Source organism: Podarcis erhardii (assembly GCF_964252035.2).
Source record: "Podarcis erhardii genome assembly, chromosome: 7".
NCBI lineage: Eukaryota > Metazoa > Chordata > Lepidosauria > Squamata > Lacertidae > Podarcis > Podarcis erhardii.
Genome location: NC_138511.1, coordinates 92,005,258 through 92,022,471, shown reverse-complemented (window position 1 = coordinate 92,022,471; position 17,214 = coordinate 92,005,258). Strand labels below are relative to the sequence as shown.

General features: G+C 49.1%; 1 protein-coding gene across 1 annotated transcript in view; it reads right to left on the bottom strand.

Moving 5' to 3' along the window:
• Positions 1–17,214, bottom strand: part of LOC309347750 (transmembrane protein 87A-like) — a gene marked incomplete at its 5' end in the record, with an annotated part of 35,777 nt that overhangs the window by 2,814 nt on the left and 15,749 nt on the right. The window contains 13 exons of the mRNA XM_081872521.1: positions 116–146; positions 1,036–1,088; positions 2,182–2,243; positions 3,174–3,253; positions 4,373–4,476; positions 5,330–5,388; positions 6,825–6,933; positions 9,939–10,010; positions 10,114–10,207; positions 12,858–12,957; positions 13,689–13,872; positions 14,983–15,047; positions 16,619–16,715. Of these exons, the coding sequence (XP_081728647.1) occupies positions 116–146; positions 1,036–1,088; positions 2,182–2,243; positions 3,174–3,253; positions 4,373–4,476; positions 5,330–5,388; positions 6,825–6,933; positions 9,939–10,010; positions 10,114–10,207; positions 12,858–12,957; positions 13,689–13,872; positions 14,983–15,047; positions 16,619–16,715 (1,110 nt within the window). The remainder of the gene's footprint in view (positions 1–115; positions 147–1,035; positions 1,089–2,181; positions 2,244–3,173; positions 3,254–4,372; positions 4,477–5,329; positions 5,389–6,824; positions 6,934–9,938; positions 10,011–10,113; positions 10,208–12,857; positions 12,958–13,688; positions 13,873–14,982; positions 15,048–16,618; positions 16,716–17,214) is intronic.

Genomic DNA, 17,214 nt, shown 5'->3' with positions numbered 1-17,214 from the left:
TGCAGTCTCAATGGCCTGGCCAGGAATGCCGACACAGTGTGCCTATCGCATGAAACATAGCAAGGGCCCCGCTCCATCAGGGCAAAACGCACAAATAAAACTGAACTTGGCTTACCTCGTCAGAATCTAACAAAGGAGGGAGCACGCTGGAAGAGGGAAAAGGAGGATTATTAATGTGACATTTTTGTAATATTGCTAGACAGGGGCTGCAGGTGTCAGCTGATAAAATCAGAGCAATTAAAACGGAGGTCTTTCACTGGAGAGTCAAACTCGGGAGCGGATTAAGTCAGCTTGGGCCTGTCTAGAATCACAGAGCTGTAGAGTTGGAAGGGAACCCCGAGGGATATCTAGTTAACCCCCTGCAATGCAGGAATCACTGAGGAGGAATAAGTCACAAATGGCCACCCAGCTGCTGTCTAATGAGGCTTCTGAGTTGCTGTGGCAAAAAAGGGACTAATACATTTTAATAACAATAATTGTGAACACCCCCTTTACTGCAGAATCCTCAAAATAATGATAATGATAATGATAATGATAATGATAATGATAATGATGATAATAATAATAATAGATTGTGAACGCCCCCTTTACTGCAGAATCCCCAAAATAATAATAATAATAATAATAATAATAATAATAATAATAGTTACAGATAGGTAGCCGTGTTGGTCTGCCATGGTCTAAACAAAATAAAAAAATTCCTTCCAGTAGCACCTTAAAGACCAACTGAGTTAGTTCTAGGTATGAGCTTTCGTGTGCATGCACAATTCTTCAGATAATAATAATAGTAATAATAGTAATAATTGTGAATGCCCCCTTTACTGCAAAATCCTAATAATAATAGTAATAATAGTAATAATTGTGAGTGCCCCCTTTACTGCAGAATCCTCAAAGTGCTGTCTTTACAGAACGTTTGCAGAAAATGCATTTCCAAACCACTGACTTGCTTATTTGATTAAATGCTGCACAGCTGAGCAATATATCAGTTGACGGCCCACAAACAAGCATTTGAGGGGTTGGAAGCCAACAACTTACACGTCAGCCATGGAAGACGGGATGTTTTCTTCAACCCATTTCAAGTCTTCATCCTGAGAAAGGGGAACGAAGCAAGATTTGTGGATGAACAGCAAGGCTTCAGAACCGGAAAACGCAGGTTGTTCCACTTGGACTGGGCGCCGAATGTGCGCCGAAAGCCAGCAGAGAGCGGGATGCCATCCCAAAAAGATGGCAAAGGACGGCAAATCGGTGTGTTTGTATTTGTAAGAAATAAAATGGTACCTTGGTACTCAAACGCCTTGGTTCTCAAACACTGAAAACCAGGAAGTAAGTGTTCTGGTTTCCAACTTTTTTTTGGAAGCCGAACATCCGATCCGCCTGTCGGCTATTGTTTCTGGGGCGCCTGTGGCAATCTGAAGCTGTGCCTTGGTTTCCAAACATTTCAGAAGTCAAACGGACTTCCGGAACGGATTAAGTTCAAGAACCAAGGTACCCCTGTATTTGGTGCTTTTGGTTTTGCTATTTATTTTGCATTTTTGTTTTTGAGGCTTCTTCGCTTAATTTGTTTTTGTGACTGTGTGGAACCCAGTTCAGCTACTGATTGACTGATTGTGTGACTGCGGAAATGGATAAAAGCCCCCCATCCAAACAATGACTATCATCAGAGCAAGTAAGAAAAAAAATTAATTTTAATTTTCATCATCAACAATATTGTCTTATTTATTTTATAACACAGTACATTGATTCTTGCTTTCATTTTATGGATCAATGGTCTTGTTAGAGAGTAACATTCATGTCAGATTGCTGTTTTAGGGGTTGTTTTTAAAAGTCTGGAACGGATTAATCCGTTTTGCATGACTTTCTATGGGAAAGTGTGCCTTGGTTTTGGAACGCTTTGGTTTTGGAACGGACTTCCGGAACGGATTAAGTTTGAGAACCAAGGTACCACTGTATAAGATTACTGGGTACTTTGCTACAACCAGAAGAGGCAGCCAGCTGCCTTATGATGCAGAACTGACAAAAGAGTAAGGAAAAGGAGGAGGCAAGGCCAAACCATGGTTTAGGGTGAACCGGGGTTTCCTGGTCCCGGCTAACCACGGTTTGGCTGAGTGCGACTTGCAAACCAGGCCACCGGGAGAGGTGCCTGGACTGCAGCTTGCGGAGGACAGGGTGCAGGATCCTTACCACTCTGCTGCCCTTGAGGATCCCATTGGCTTCAGGCTTTGAACTTCTCATCTTCATCCCTTCTGAAAACAGGGTGGGGGGCGAGAAGAAGGACACCTCTTACAAACGCGAAACGGGGATTATGGGGGCACTTAGAACAGGGCCTGATCCGCAGAGCCAAGTGGGGAAAGGCAAACTGCCCCCAAGTAATTCTGGCTTTACATACCGATAGTATTTTATGCAATTTCAACAAAATCTTTTATTTTATTTTATTTTAATGTATTTTTAATAAAAAAATTCTTGACTTACAAAAGTATGTGCAATGTCTCTCTCTCGTATTTTTACCATGTAACATTTTTACACATCAGTTTAATTACAACAAATTACGAACCTTATGCCTGCGAGATGCACCACACCTGTTTGTTTTACAGGAAATACATTTGCTTCTTTCTTTTCTGGCTATGCTTGGTTAAGCAATACAGTGGTGCCCCGCAAGACGAATGCCTCGCAAGACGGAAAACTCGCTGGACGAAAGAGTTTTCCATTTTTTCTATGGAAATTTCCTATGGGCTTGCTTCGCAAGACGAAAATGTCTTGCGAGTTCCTGCGGTTTTTTTTCCCTCCCCCCCCCTTTTCTAAGCCGCTTATCTGCTTATCCACTAAGCCGATAAGCCGCTAATAGCGCTAATCCGTCAATGGGCTTGCTTCGCAAGACGAAAAAAACCGCTAGACGAAGAGACTCACGGAACGGATTCTTTTCGTCTTGCAAGGCACCACTGTACATTTTGATTTGATGAGATTCATGCAAACACATGCAAATTTGCATCACTTGAGAAGGCTGTGTGTTTTTGGTTTTTCCCAGAGGGAACCTTTACGTCTTACATTGCGCCTCTCCAGGTAACGACTGACAGCCAGCAGCCTTGAGAGATGCTCCAACTTCACCTCCCTGAGCCCCCGACCCCCAGGCCTGCCCCACACAATGCAGGGAGGCCCCCCTGGTGCTGAGCTCTTACCAAAGGCCTCGTTGACCATGGGCTCCTCGTCCTCATCCTCCGGCTCGCTGCCTTCGTCCACCAATGGCATGAAGGCGTATCTAGAGTCACAGAGTTGCAGAGTTAGAAGGGACCAAGGGGGGGTGTCATCTAGCCCACCCCCCCTGCAATGCCTGGGGAGAGCGGCCAAGACGTCCAGCCGCAGCTCTCAGCCTGATTGCTTCTCCTCCAAGAAGCAGCATCCGTTGCCTCCTCATCCCTCCCCTCGCAACAACCTTATCAGGTAGGCCGAGCCAGGAGTTAGTGAATGCCTCTAAGCGAAATAATAATGATGATAATAATAATAATTTATTATTTCTACCCCGCCCATCTGGCTGGGCTTCCCCAGCCACTCTGGGCGGCTTCCAACAGAATATTAAAATACAATAACCTATTAAACATAAAAAGCTTCCCTAAACAGGGCTGCCTTCAGATGTCTCCTAAAAGTCAGATAGTTGTTTATTTCCTTGACATCTGATGGGAGGGCGTTCCACAGGGCAGGTGCCACCACCAAGAAGGCCCTCTGCCTGCTTCCCTGTAACCTCACTTCTCACAGGGAGGGAACCACCAGAAGGCCATCAAAGCTGGACCTCAGTGTCGGGGCAGAACGATGGGGGTGGAGACGCTCCTTCAGGTATACTGGGCCTTTGAGGCCGTTTAGGGCTTTAAAGGTCAGCACCAACACTTTGAATTGTGCTCGGAAACGTCCTGGAAGCCAATGTAGGTCTTTCAAGACCGGTGTCATGTGGTCTCGGTGGCCGCTCCCAGTCCCCAGTCTAGCTGCCACATTCTGGATTAGTTGTAGTTTCCGGGTCACCTCAAAGGTAGCCCCACGTAGAGTGCATTGCAGTAGTCCAAGCGGGAGATAACCAGAGCATGCACCACTCTGGCGAGACAGTCTGCGGGCAGGGAGGGTCTCATCCTGCATACAAGATGGAGCTGGTAGACAGCTGCCCTGGACACAGAATTAACCTGCGCCTCCATGGACAGCCCTGAGTCCAAAATGACTCCCAGGCTGCTCACCTGGTCCTTCAGGGGCACAGTTACCCCATTCAGGACCAGGGAGTCCTCCACACCCACCCGCCCCCTGTCCCCCCAAAACAGTACTTCTGTCTTGTCAGGATTCAACCTCAGGAATCAAGTTGTGCTTCAGAGCGTCGCCTGCCCAGAGGTTGCTGTACCTTTGGTTATTGGCAGAGGGTCTCCAGAGGAACATGATCACCAGAAGGATAATGGAGAAGAGGAATCTCCAAAAAGCATCATCGATCCACAGCTCCCTCCAGTCCTGATGAGCAGCGAGGAAGAAATTAATCTCATCTTGAGTCAAACTTGGCCTACTCTCCTCCCAAACCCCAGACCCAGCCTTGCACTTTTAGCATATCTGGAGAAAACTCAAGGACACTTCATGTTCAAGGTGTCTTCCTTGCCAGGTAAGGACACGAATGAGCCTTTTTTTAAAAAAGACAAAAGGTGCACCAATAGGATTTCTGTGACCCGGGGCGAAGCGATGCCAGCGACAATAATAATGATCACCCTGCCTTTTTTCCTAGACTGGGACTTGAGGCAGCTGAAAACATATGTACCATGGGTAGGCAACCTAAGTCCCGGGGGCCAGATCCAGCCCAATCGCCTTCTAAATCCGGCCCACGGACGGTTCCGGGAATCAGCGTGTTTTTACATTAGAATGTGTCCTTTTATTTAAAATGCATCTCTGGCTTAATCGTGGGGCATAGGAATTTGTTCTTTTTTTTATTTTCCAAAATATAGTCCGGCCCCCTACAAGGTCTGAGGGACAGTGGACTGGCCCCCTGCTGAAAAAGTTCGCTGACCCCTGATATATACTGTATTTTTCCGTGTATTATTAGGGACTCCAATTTAAGAAATCCCCACCATTCATTATCCGTGTATAAGAAGACCCACAGTTTTCCACATAATTTTAAAGTAAAAAACCCCCTAGTCTTATACACGGAAAAGTACGGTAACTGGGATCGCTGAAAAGCAGTTAAAACTCTTAACAGGATTTAAACAGTATTTGTAAAGATCTATTCAAATGTAGATAATAATCGCCATTAGCTCAGCATCCCCAAAAAACTGTCCGCCTCCCCACCCCCATTTGGATGGGGTTCCTCAGTACTCACTGCCTGGCATGTGGCGAGCCTGAAAGTCTTAGTGGTCCAGATTATGAAGATAACAGACGCTGCAGAGGAAACAAATTTTGGGTGAGCTGGATGAGATGCCAAATATTTATCTTGTGTCATTTAAACCAGCGGCGCCCTCTGCGACCTCCAGGTATCCTGCCTTTCAATACGACCGCAGGTGTTTTTTTGGGCCGTCCATTGCCTTGATTATTCCCTTTGAGAAATAACCAAGATGCAAGCCAGCGCTGCAACGTAAGGTTGCGGCGTGGAGAGCTCCACTTCGGCCTGCCAGCCACACCCTCCCTCCAGGGCGGCCACACCCTCCCTCCAGGAGCATCAGCTATCTGTGCGTGCCGAGTGTGCTCAGTGCGCATCGGAGCTGTTTGGGGGATTACTGCAACTTAAGAGAGTTATTTATTTAGGTACAGTGGTCTCTTGGTTCTCAAACGCCTTGGAACCCAAATGCTGCAAAACCAGAAGTGTTCTGGTTTGTGAACATTTTTTGGAAGCCGAACATGCTCTGATTTGAGTGTTACGCTTCCATTTTGAGTGTTATGCTGAGGTCTGTCTGTTTTTGCTATTTATTTTACGTTTTTGTTTTTGCGGCTCTTTTTCTTTTGTGACTGTGTGGAACCCAGTTCAGCTACTGATTGATTGATTGATTGATTGATTGATTGACTGATTGTGTGACTGCAGTACATTGCTTATTGCTTTCATTTTATGGAGCCATGGTCTCGTTAGAAAGCAAAATTCATGTTAAATGGCTGTTTTAGGGGTTGCTTTTTAAAGTCTGGAACGGATTAACCCAGGCATGTCCAAAGTCCGTTTTGGGTTTCATCCAGCCCCTGTGGCAGTTTATTTCCTGGGGTAAAATCCTGAAAAAAACCTCAACAACGTCAATCCTAAAAAAAGGTTTAAAAAAACCCCTATGGTTGGCCCTTTGATCGGCCCTTCACTCCATCAAATCTGGCCCTCTTTGTAAAAAGTTTGGATACCACTGGACTGATCCATTTTGCATTACTTTCTAGGGGAAAGCATGCCTTGGTTTTGGAACGCTTTGGTTTTGGAACGGAATTCCGGATTGAGTTTGAGAACCAAGGTACCACTGTATTTCTGAAAATCGCGCATTTCCCCGTCGAGAATTCTGCTACCTTCCATGGTGGGCTTTTGGCTCGGAGAATGAATCTTCGGCGGACACTGGGCAGCCACCTGCCGGGGACCCCTTCGCCGCCATCCCCATAGCTGTCAACGTTTCCCTTTTCTTAAGGGAAATCCCCTTATTCTGAATAGGATTCCTCGCAAGAAAAGGGGAAAGTTGACAGCTATGGCAATCCCTGCCTTACTGCGGGGCGTCGGGCCGGATAACCTCTGGGTGACCCAATCAGCTCAACAATCCCGTGAATTCTACCTACAGATGGGACTGGTAAACGTGGACGTGCACGTAATGCAGACACGAAGCAGACAGGGTGGGGTCCCCCTTCTCCCCCAGACTCACCGATGACGGCGAAGATGAGCGTGTTGGTGAAATGGCGGTAGAGCGAGAGCTTGACCAGGTTCCGGCGCAGTTTCAGCAGCTTCATGGTTTGCACCAGGCTAATGAGGATGTGTTGCTCGTTAAGGAAGACAGCAGTGGGTGGCGGTGGGGGGGGGAAGAGTGGCTGGGGGGGGGGAAACCCAGCTAGATGGGCCGAATATAAATAATAAAATAATAATAATAATAATAATAATAATTATACCTTCGGTATGTCCCACAGACATACCTCTCCTGGTATGTCCCACGGAGGACCTTACGGTCTTCGAACAAAAACATCCTGGAGGTCCCGGGCCATAGGGAGGTTGGGCTGGCCTCCACCAGAGCCAGGGCCTTTTTGGCCGTGGCCCCGATCTGGTGGAACGCTCTGTCCCAAGAGACTGGCCATGGAGGCGCAGGTTGCAGCCACAGCAAAGGTGGCATTTTTCCATCTCCGCCATATCAAGCAGTTGGCTCCTTACCTCTCTCGCCCTGACATGGCCACTGTGATCCATGCGACGGTCACCTCCAGACTGGATTATTGTAATTCGCTTTAAATGGGGCTGCCCTTGAAACTGACCAGAAACTCCAGCGGGTGCAGAATGCTGCAGCGAGGCTCCTCACGGGGTCTCTGCCATGGGAGTATATTCACCCAGTGCTTTACCAGCTGCACTGGCTCCCAGTGGAGTACAGGATCAGGTACAAGGTGCTGGTTTGAACCTTTAAAGTCCTATACGGCCTAGGACCTCGTACCTACAGGAATGCCTCTTCTGGTATGCCCCACAGAGGACCTTACGGTCTTCAAACAAAAACATCTTGGAGGTCCCAGGCCACAGGGAGGTTAGGCTGGCCTCAACCATAGAATCATAGAATCATATAATCATAGAGTTGGAAGAGACCACAAGGGCCATCGAGTCCAACCCCCTGCCAAGCAGGAAACACCATCAGAGCACTCCTGACATATGGTTGTCAAGCCTCTGCTTAAAGACCTCCAAAGAAGGAGACTCCACCACACTCCTGGGCAGCAAATTCCACTGTCGAGCAGCTCTTACTGTCAGGAAGTTCTTCCTAATGTTTAGGTGGAATCTTTTTTCTTCTGGTTTGGAACCACTGCTCCGTGTCCGCTTCTCTGGAGCAGCAGAAAACAACCTTTCTCCCTCCTCTATGTGACATCCTTTTATATATTTGAACATGGCTATCATATCACCCCTTAACCTCCTCTTCTCCAGGCTAAACATGCCCAGGCTAAACATGCCCAGCTCCCTTAGCCGTTCCTCACCAGAGCTTGGCTTTTTCAGCTGTGGCCCCGATTTGGTGGAACGCTCTGTCACAAGAGACTAGGGCCCTGCGGGACTTGACATCTTTCTGCAGGGCCTGCAAGACGGAGCTGTTCCGCCAGGACTTTAACCAAGGCACAGTCTGACCCCCTCCTTCTGTAATCCTCACAGAACTCTAGCCCAATAGTTGCCATTAATTTGATTCTGAACTGATTTTAGAATGTATTTATAATAATAATAATAATTTATTATTTATACCCCACCCATCTGGCTGGGTTTCCCCAGCCATTCTGGGCGGCTTCCAAAAGAATATGAAAATACTGTGATACATTAAACATTAAAAGCTTCCCTAAACAGGGCTGCCTTCAGATGTCTTCTAAAAGTCTGGTAGTTGTTCTTCTCTTTGACATCTGATGGGAGGGCATTCCACAGGGCGGGCGCCACCACCGAGAAGGCCCTCTGCCTGGTTCCCTGTAACTTGGCTTCTCGCAGGGAGGGAACCGCCAGATTCAATTAATCGATTGTGATTTTATATAAACTGTGTTATTTTTACTGTTGTTAGCCACTCTGAGCCCGGCTTCAGCTGGGGAGAGCGGGATATAAATAAAATTTTATTTATTATTTATTACTGTTATTAAGAGTGGGAAGGAGAGAGGGCTCCTGCGCTTAGATCCTACTTGTGGGTTTGCCCCACAGGCCTCTGTTTGGCCCCCATAAGAGGAAGCTGGCCAGACGCCACAGGGTTCTTTTTGTAGAGCCTCCAGATCCAGTCACAGTCTATCTGGATCCCTTGAGTTATCTGGGCCACTGGGCTGTTCCCATTTTTTTAACAACCGTCAACTACGCCTTCCCAGCAGATAAGGAGCGTTGCTACGGGCAGGGAGCTCAACCACCCAAAAAGGAGCAGATCGTTGGAAAAATTACTTTTGGGGGAAGGAGGGCAAGAAACCGAAAGGCACATGCAGGCGAAACTGAACGAGAATCGGGACCCGGCTCGGCCAGGCAGAGCACAGAGGATATCCACCAGCAGAGGGCAGAGTCGAGCATAGCCAGCGGGATAGCAGCTAGCAGCACCAAGTCGTCTTGCGCCTGCGATAAAACCGGGGGGGGGGGGGGGGGAGAGACAAGAGAAAAGAAGGAGAAAGAGGTGGTGAAGAGGAGAGGCAGAAAGAGCAGGGAGGCCAAAGTGCAGGCGGGAAGCTGAATCGATTTGCAGCGGAGAATCAAACAGCTCATCGAACAAGCCAGGCGCCTAGGGCGAGCGGACATTCACTTCCAGGCGACCACGCAATATAAAGCGTTTGGGTTATAAAACTAGGGCTGGCCGCCTGGGAAACAACTTCTACCGAAATGTGATTTTGGTTTTAAACACGGTGTAAGGAGTCTCTATGGGAGTATATTGTGTTTAAAAATGGGGTATCAGAGTTTTTAAGGGGCTAACCAGGTTGGGATAGCAGGCTTGTTGGGTTTTGAAGGGCTGCCTTCAGAGGTCTCCTAAAAGTCAGATAGCTGTTTATTTCCTTGACATCTGGTGGGAGGGCGGGCGGGCGCCACCACTGAGAAGGCCCTCTGCCTGGTTCCCTGTAACCTCACTTCTCACAGGAGGGAACCCCCCAGAAGGCCCTCAGGAGACGGACTCCGGTGTCCGGGCTGGACGATGGGGGTGGAGCCGCAGAAATCCTTTTTGGGCTGCCTGATTAGATTGCAAAGCTTTATCCTTCTCCCTTCATTTAGAAACCCCCCTCCCAATCTCCATTCCAAGGCAAGGGAAAAGCAAAGAGAAGGCAAACTGCCCAAGTTTCTAGTCCCTTGTAAAGGATATCCACCAGACGATACACGAATCCACAAACGCCAAGAATATTTCACAGATGAGTGCGGCGGCTTTGGTTTGCTCCTGGGGTGGGAGGGGGACAGTCAGGCTGAGAGGGCTGTTCCTGGGCTTAACCCCCCCCCACGACCCACTCCCTGCCTCCCCCCCCCCCGCCGTCCGCCCTTACCGATTTGACCCGCAGGACTCCCTCGATGATGGAGAAGATCAAGTACATCAGCCCCACGCCCACGACCCGATTCAAGAGAGCTCCCAGCCGTGGCCTGCGGAGAAGGAGAAGAAGAATCATAGAATCCTAGAGTTGGAAGAGACCACCAGGGCCATTGAGTCCAACCCCCTGCCAAGCAGGAAACACCATCAGAGCACTCCTGACATATGGTTGTCAAGCCTCTGCTTAAAGACCTCCAAAGAAGGAGACTCCACCACACTCCTTGGCAGCAAATTCCACTGTCAAACAGCTCTTACTGTCAGGAAGTTCTTCCTAATGTTTAGGTGGAATCTTTTTTCTTGTAGTTTGGAACCATTGCTCCGTGTCCGCTTCTCTGGAGCAGCAGAAAACAACCTTTCTCCCTCCTCTATGTGACATCCTTTTATATATTTGAACAATATTTGAAGAAGAAAAAGAAGAAGAAGAAGAGGAAGAGGAAGAAGAGGAGGAGGAGGAGGAGGAGTTTGGATTTGATATCCCGCCTTTCACTCCCTTTAAGGAGTGTCAAAGCGGCTAACATTCTCCTTTCCCTTCCTCCCCCACAACAAGTGGGGCTGAGAGACTTCAAAGAAGTGCGACTGGCCCAAGGTCACCCAGCAGCGGAGACATGAACCCGGTTCCCCAGATTACGAGTCTACCACTCTTAACCACCACACCACACTGGAGAGAAAAGAGGGGCAGAAGTCGAGGAGTCGCTGGAAAAACGGGGCAGGTCTCTTGTGAACATGATGGCGCGTTGCCGCCACAGCAGGTTGGGCCAGACGGGAGGCCCCCTCCCAGGTCTACAATTCTGGCGACCGGTTCTATGATCCGAGAATGTCTCCCAGGCGAGAGGATGCAGCAGCCCCAAAGAGGCAAATCATAATAGTAGTAGTAGTAGTAGTAGTAATAATAATAATAATAATAAATTTATTATTTATACCCTGCCCATCTGGCTGAGTTTCCCCAGTCACTCTGGGCGGCTTCCAATAGAATATTAAAATATAATAATCTATGAAACATTAAAAGCTTCCCTAAACAGGGCCGGATGTGGCCCAATCGCCTTCTCAATCCGGCCTGTGGATGGTCTGGAAATCAGCGTGTTTTTACATGAGTACAATGTGTCCTTTTATTTAAAATGCATCTCTGGGTTATTTGTGGGACATAGGAATTCGTTCTTTTCTTTTTCTTTTCCAAAATATAGTCCGGCCCCCAACAAGGTCTAAGGGACAGTGGACCGGCCCCCTGCTGAAAACATTTGCTGGCTTCTGCCTTAGTGGCACAAAACCCGTAGGAAGACAATTGATCCAGAACTCAGACAGGCAATGGCTGGGGCAGGCTGGGGCACTTCAGACCTGGAGCCAGATGTGGCCCTCCAGGCTTTTCCAAGTGGCCCTCAGAACACCCCCCCCCAGCCTATGCCCTGCTCTGCAACCCGAGTTTGCTCGGCCCGGAAGTGCCCAAGCACCTGGGAATGCCCCTTGCTTCCCTGGGTGGAGGATAGAACCACAGAGCAGAAAGGGACCCTGTAGATCATCTAGTCCAACCCACTGATTTGCAGGAAATTTTACGCTCGAGCCCATGGCCCTGAGATTAAGGGTCACCTGCTCTGCTGACTGATAGAGAAGGGCATGTTGGAAACTAGGTGAAGGTCCTGCGTGAGTGTCTGGAGGCAGTTGGAGGATGGATGGCGGCTATTGGATTGAGGTTGAATCCTGACAAGACAGAAGTACTGTTTTGGGGGGACAGGAGACGGGCAGGTGCGGAGGACTCCCTGGTCCTGAATGGGACAACTGTGCCCCTGAAGGACCAGGTGCGCAGCCTGGGAGTCATTTTGGACTCACAGCTGTCCATGGAGGCACAGGTCAATTCTGTATCCAGGGCAGCTGTTTACCAGCTCCATCTGGTACGTACGCTGAGACCCTCCCTGCCTGTGGACTGCCTCTCCAGAGTGGTGCATGCTCTGGTTATCTCCCGCTTGGACTACTGCAATGCGCTCTACGTGGGGCTCCCTTTGAAGGTGACCCGGAAGCTACAACTAATCCAGAATGCGGCAGCTAGACTGGTGACTGGGAGCGGCCGCTGAGACCATATAACACCGGTCTTGAAAGACCTACATTGGCTCCCAGTACGTTTCCGAGCACAATTCAAAGTGTTGGTGCTGACCTTTAAAGCCCTAAATGGCCTCGGTCCAGTATATCTGAAGGGGCGTCTCCACCCCCATCGTTCTGCCCAGACACTGAGGTCCAGCGCCGAGGGCCTTCTGGCGGTTCCCTCATTGTGAGAAGTGAGGTTACAGGGAATGAGGCAGAGGGCCTTCTCGGTGGTGGCACTATCTGACATTTAGAAGACATCTGAAGGCAGCCCTATTTAGGGAAGCTTTTAATGTTTAATAGGTTTTTGTGTTTTTGTGTTTTGTTGGAAGCCTCCCAGAGTGGCTGGGGAGACCCCGCCAGATGGGCGGGGTATAGATAATAAATTTATTATTATTATTATTATTATTATTATTATTATTATTATTATTATTATTATTAGACAACTGGCTGCCCCACATGCTTTCTCCCCTAGCCCCAGCCGAGGATCTCCATGAGGTCTTCCCCATCCCAGGAAAATTAACTGGCGACATCAGGTACTGCAGTTGGGGTCTTCTGCACACCAAGCAGGTGTCCTCTGCCGCTTTGGCCAAGGGGTTGGCCCCCCTCCCTCTCCCTGGCCGACACACTCACTTGACGATGCCGTATCCCAGGCTAGCGATGATGACCAGCACCCGGGCCAGCATCCTCTTCACTGCGCACAGGACCTCGGCAAATATCACCGCCCCTTGAACTGCAAAGCAGAAGCAGAGAAGGCGCCGTTTTGAGAGAAGGCAGAGGCTGTGAAAATGTGGGGCAGACCCTGTAGACAGGAACCAGAAACTTCCTGCAAGGTCCACGCCAGGCGTCCCCAACCTGCGGCCCTCCAGATGTTTGGGGACTACAACTCCCATCATCCCTGATGAAGTCTGAAACATCTGGGTGGGGTTAAGCCTGGAGAAGGGTAGTTTAGACCAGGCATAGGCAAACCTGGCCCTCCAAATGTTTTGGGCTACAACTCCCATCATCCCTAGCTAACAGGACCAGTAGTCAGGGGATGATGGGAGTTGTAGTCCCAAAACATTTGGAGGGCCGAAGGTTGGGGGTTCCTGGTCCACACCATACATTTAAAGCTCCACGGTGCTGCTTTAAACGGTCATGGCGGCTTCCCCCAAGGAATCCTGGGAACTGTGAGTGTGTGTGTGTGTGTGTGTGTGTGTGTGTGTGTACAGTCATACCTCAGGTTACAGGCGCTTCAAGTTGCGATTTTCGGGTTACGGACTGCCGAAACCCAGAAGGGTTACTTCCGGGTTTTGAGGGTCGCGCATGCACAGAAGCAGCGAATTGCAACCCGCACATGCGCAGACACGCCGCTGCAGGTTGCGAACGCTGCGGGTTTGAGCGTGCATCCCGCACGGATCCCGTTCGCAACCTGAGTGCCCGCTGTATGGCAAAGAAAGTCGCTATCAGCAAGTCCCGACTGACCTGAGGTCCCTTGACTCTGGATGCTCTGGAACTCAGCGTAGAAGACGGCCTTCTCTAGCATTCCCAAGAGGATGACGCCGCCAATCCAGAACTGGATGCGAAGGATGTCTCGCCAGTAGCAGGCCAGCAGGACCAGCCAGAGGACCCCGTAAAGCACGTAGACAATGCACATCACCATGTAGAACTACGGGGGGAGGAAAGGGCAGGAGAGGGATGAGGCTGGAGGAGGAGCAGCAGCAGCAGCAACCAGCTCTGCCGGTGTAGCAAAAACAGGGCCCTCCGGACCTTGCTGGACTACAACTCCCATCATCCATGGCGACCGGGCCACACTGGATAGAATCATAGAATCATAGAGTTGGAAGAGACCCCAAGGGCCATCGAGTCCAACCCCCTGCCAAGCAGGAAACACCATCAGAGCACTCCTGACATATGGTTGTCAAGCCTCTGCTTAAAGACCTCCAAAGAAGGAGACTCCACCACACTCCTGGGCAGCAAATTCCACTGTCAAACAGCTCTTACTGTCAGGAAGTTCTTCCTAATGTTTAGGTGGAATCTTCTTTCTTGTAGTTTGGAACCATTGCTCCGTGTCCGCTTCTCTGGAGCAGCAGAAAACAACCTTTCTCCCTCCTCTATGTGACATCCTTTTATATATTTGAACATGGCTATCATATCACCCCTTAACCTCCTCTTCTCCAGGCTAAACATGCCCAGCTCCCTTAGCCGTTCCTCATAAGGCATCGTTTCCAGGCCTTTGACCATTTTGGTTGCCCTCCTCTGGACACGTTCCAGTTTGTCAGTGTCCTTCTTGAACTGTGGTGCCCAGAACTGGACACAGTACTCCAGGTGAGGTCTGACCAGAGCAGAATACAGTGGCACTATTACTTCCCTTGATCTAGATGCTATACTCCTATTGATGCAGCCCAGAATTGCATTGGCTTTTTTAGCTGCCGCGTCACACCAGTTCCATGCTGGGAACTGTAGTCCCAACACCTGGCTACTGACACGGTATATAGAAATGGGTCAAGGCAGGAATCCTGACACAGCGCCAACTGCTGGACAGAGGTGTCTTGGCCACTGTACTCCGGCAGCTTCCAGGCTGGACTACTGCCATGCGCTCTACGTGATGCTGCCCTTGGAGACGACTCGGAAACTTTGAATGGTCCAAAGGACATCATCGGCTGGGGTCTCTTTGTTTTGAAGCAGCTGTTGGCGGTCTCTCTGAGCTGCCCATCGGACCCCACACGCAGCATCGGCGAGCCCCACAGGGGAACCCACGGGGAGGAAAAGAACTCACCACCATCAGAGGCCACTCGGAGGCAGAGATGTACTGGTGGTCAGGATGCTTCATCTGCATGTCAACTGAAAGTTGGAGGGGGAAAGGAGACAGGTGAGCAGAAGGGGCTACGGGAGAGGAAGCATCAAAATTCTGACACGCTTTTCCCACACAAAAGGTGGCAAACATATAGCCTCAGTCCTGGAAGTGTTCCAAGCTAATCCACCAGCACAGCTATTATACAGTGGTGCCTCGCAAGACGAAATTAATCCGTTCCGTTAGGCTCTTTGTCTAGCGGTTTTTTCGTCTTGCGAAGCAAGCCCATTGACAGCTTAGCGGATTAGCGCTATTAGCGGTTTAGCGGCTTTTAGCAATCAGCTGTTAAGCGGCTTATCAGCGGAACAGCTGATAAGCGGCTTAGCAGCTTAGGAAAAGGGGGGGAAAAGGGGGGAAAACCCGCAGGAACTCGCAAGACGTTTTCGTCTTGCGAAGCAAGCCCATAGGGAAATTCGTTTTGCGAAGCGCCTCCAAAACGGAAAACCCTTTCGTCTAGCGGGTTTTCCGTCTTGCGAGGCGTTCGTCTTGCGGGGCACCACTGTATGGGGCTCAGATTTGGACAGGAACTCACCTTGGGTCTACAGAAGCTGTCCAGTCAAAGCTCTTAAGGCCAATTTCCTCTGTCCCACCCTGTGTCCCAAACACATCATTGCGCCTAGAGGGTATTCTTCCCTCGGTAGAATTATGGATCTAGCATAGGACACTCGCCTAAACTCAAATCCCCCTGGTCTAATATCCCTCGTGCTGCAATATGGTCACAAGAGCGCCTGGACTCAAATTGTCTATCAAAAACTTCACTCTTGTGTTTTATCACCACAACAGCCACTCACTGTGGGTTTTAGTCGAGCAAACAGTCTAATTTGTCAGAGCCTAAATGATATCGAGCGTCAGAACAACTTGGCCTCAATAAGGAAATTTTGCCCACGGTATGACTATTTTCCACCTTCCCATTTCGACTCTCTGGCACCCTACCTGCATAACCAAGCAATCCTAAAATATAGACGCGTTTTTACTCTCACAAGATTGAATGTCTTGCCCTCGGCTGGATTTGAGGGACGATTCCAAGAGATTCCACACGAGAAACACTTATGTCCCTGTGGAGATGGCTGTTGCAAATTGGTGGCGCATGCCCTTGTGGCTTGTACTCTTTATAAAGACTTGAGGAATGAGATTATCACCCCTCTTTTAGTGTCGCCCAGCCACTGCCACAGTGTCCTTTCTCTTGGCAGATCAAGATGAGCAGGTGACAGCAAAGGTGGCAAGGCTTTTAGCTGGGGAAATCAGAATAAGACCCATTATTTGACTATTCAAAGCCCTAAAATGTATTTGATATAATTGATTTTTTTATTTCTATTCTTTGTATACTGTATTGTATAAATCTGATTTTTTTGATTACTATTTTTTAAAAAAATCATTGATTTTTATCCATCCTGCATTATACACAACAGAGCTGGAAAACAAAGCCCATCTCTTCACCCGGGTACCTAATGCCAGGCACAGAACAGCACGAAGGCAAAGCTTTCCCCACCAACTCAAACACCGCTCCGCTGACTAATCTCAACCCTCGCTGCCCACGGAAAAGCTGCGCCGTTTCACTCACTTTTGATCTCCCAATTAGGAGGCGGGATCTTGTTGCTGAAGATCCTGAGGATGAAGACATAAGGCCCGTCCTCCCAGGTCACAGCGACCGTCGAAACCTGGAAGGACCCCCCAGAAAAACACCCCGGGTCAGCCAAGGTTCTGGCGCTGCGGCCGGAATTCATGGAAACTTCGAAGCTGTGCCAAACTTGTACCCACCCCATCCTTCCTCCCCCCCCCCCAGTTCCTTGCTGCTGGATTTGTGGCACAGAGGCAGAAGAACTTAACTTAAAGAAAACGAAAGAGATTATTGTGGACTTTAGGAAATGTAAATTGAATATTCAGCCACTTATTATTGAGGGGAAGTGCGTGGAACAGGTCTCGGTGTTTCGATTTCTGGGAATGGAGTTGAGAGATGACCTAACCTGGGGAGAAAACAGCAAAGACCTGGTGAAGAGAGCACAGCAGAGGTTATATTTTCTGAGAATCCTCCGGAAAAACAATCTCTCAAAGGACCTGTTGATGGCATTTCACCATTGTACTGTTGGGAGTGTATTAACTTATGGTCTCTGTGTGTGGTTTTGGAGCTGCACGGCCAGGGGAAAAACAATGCTGTCC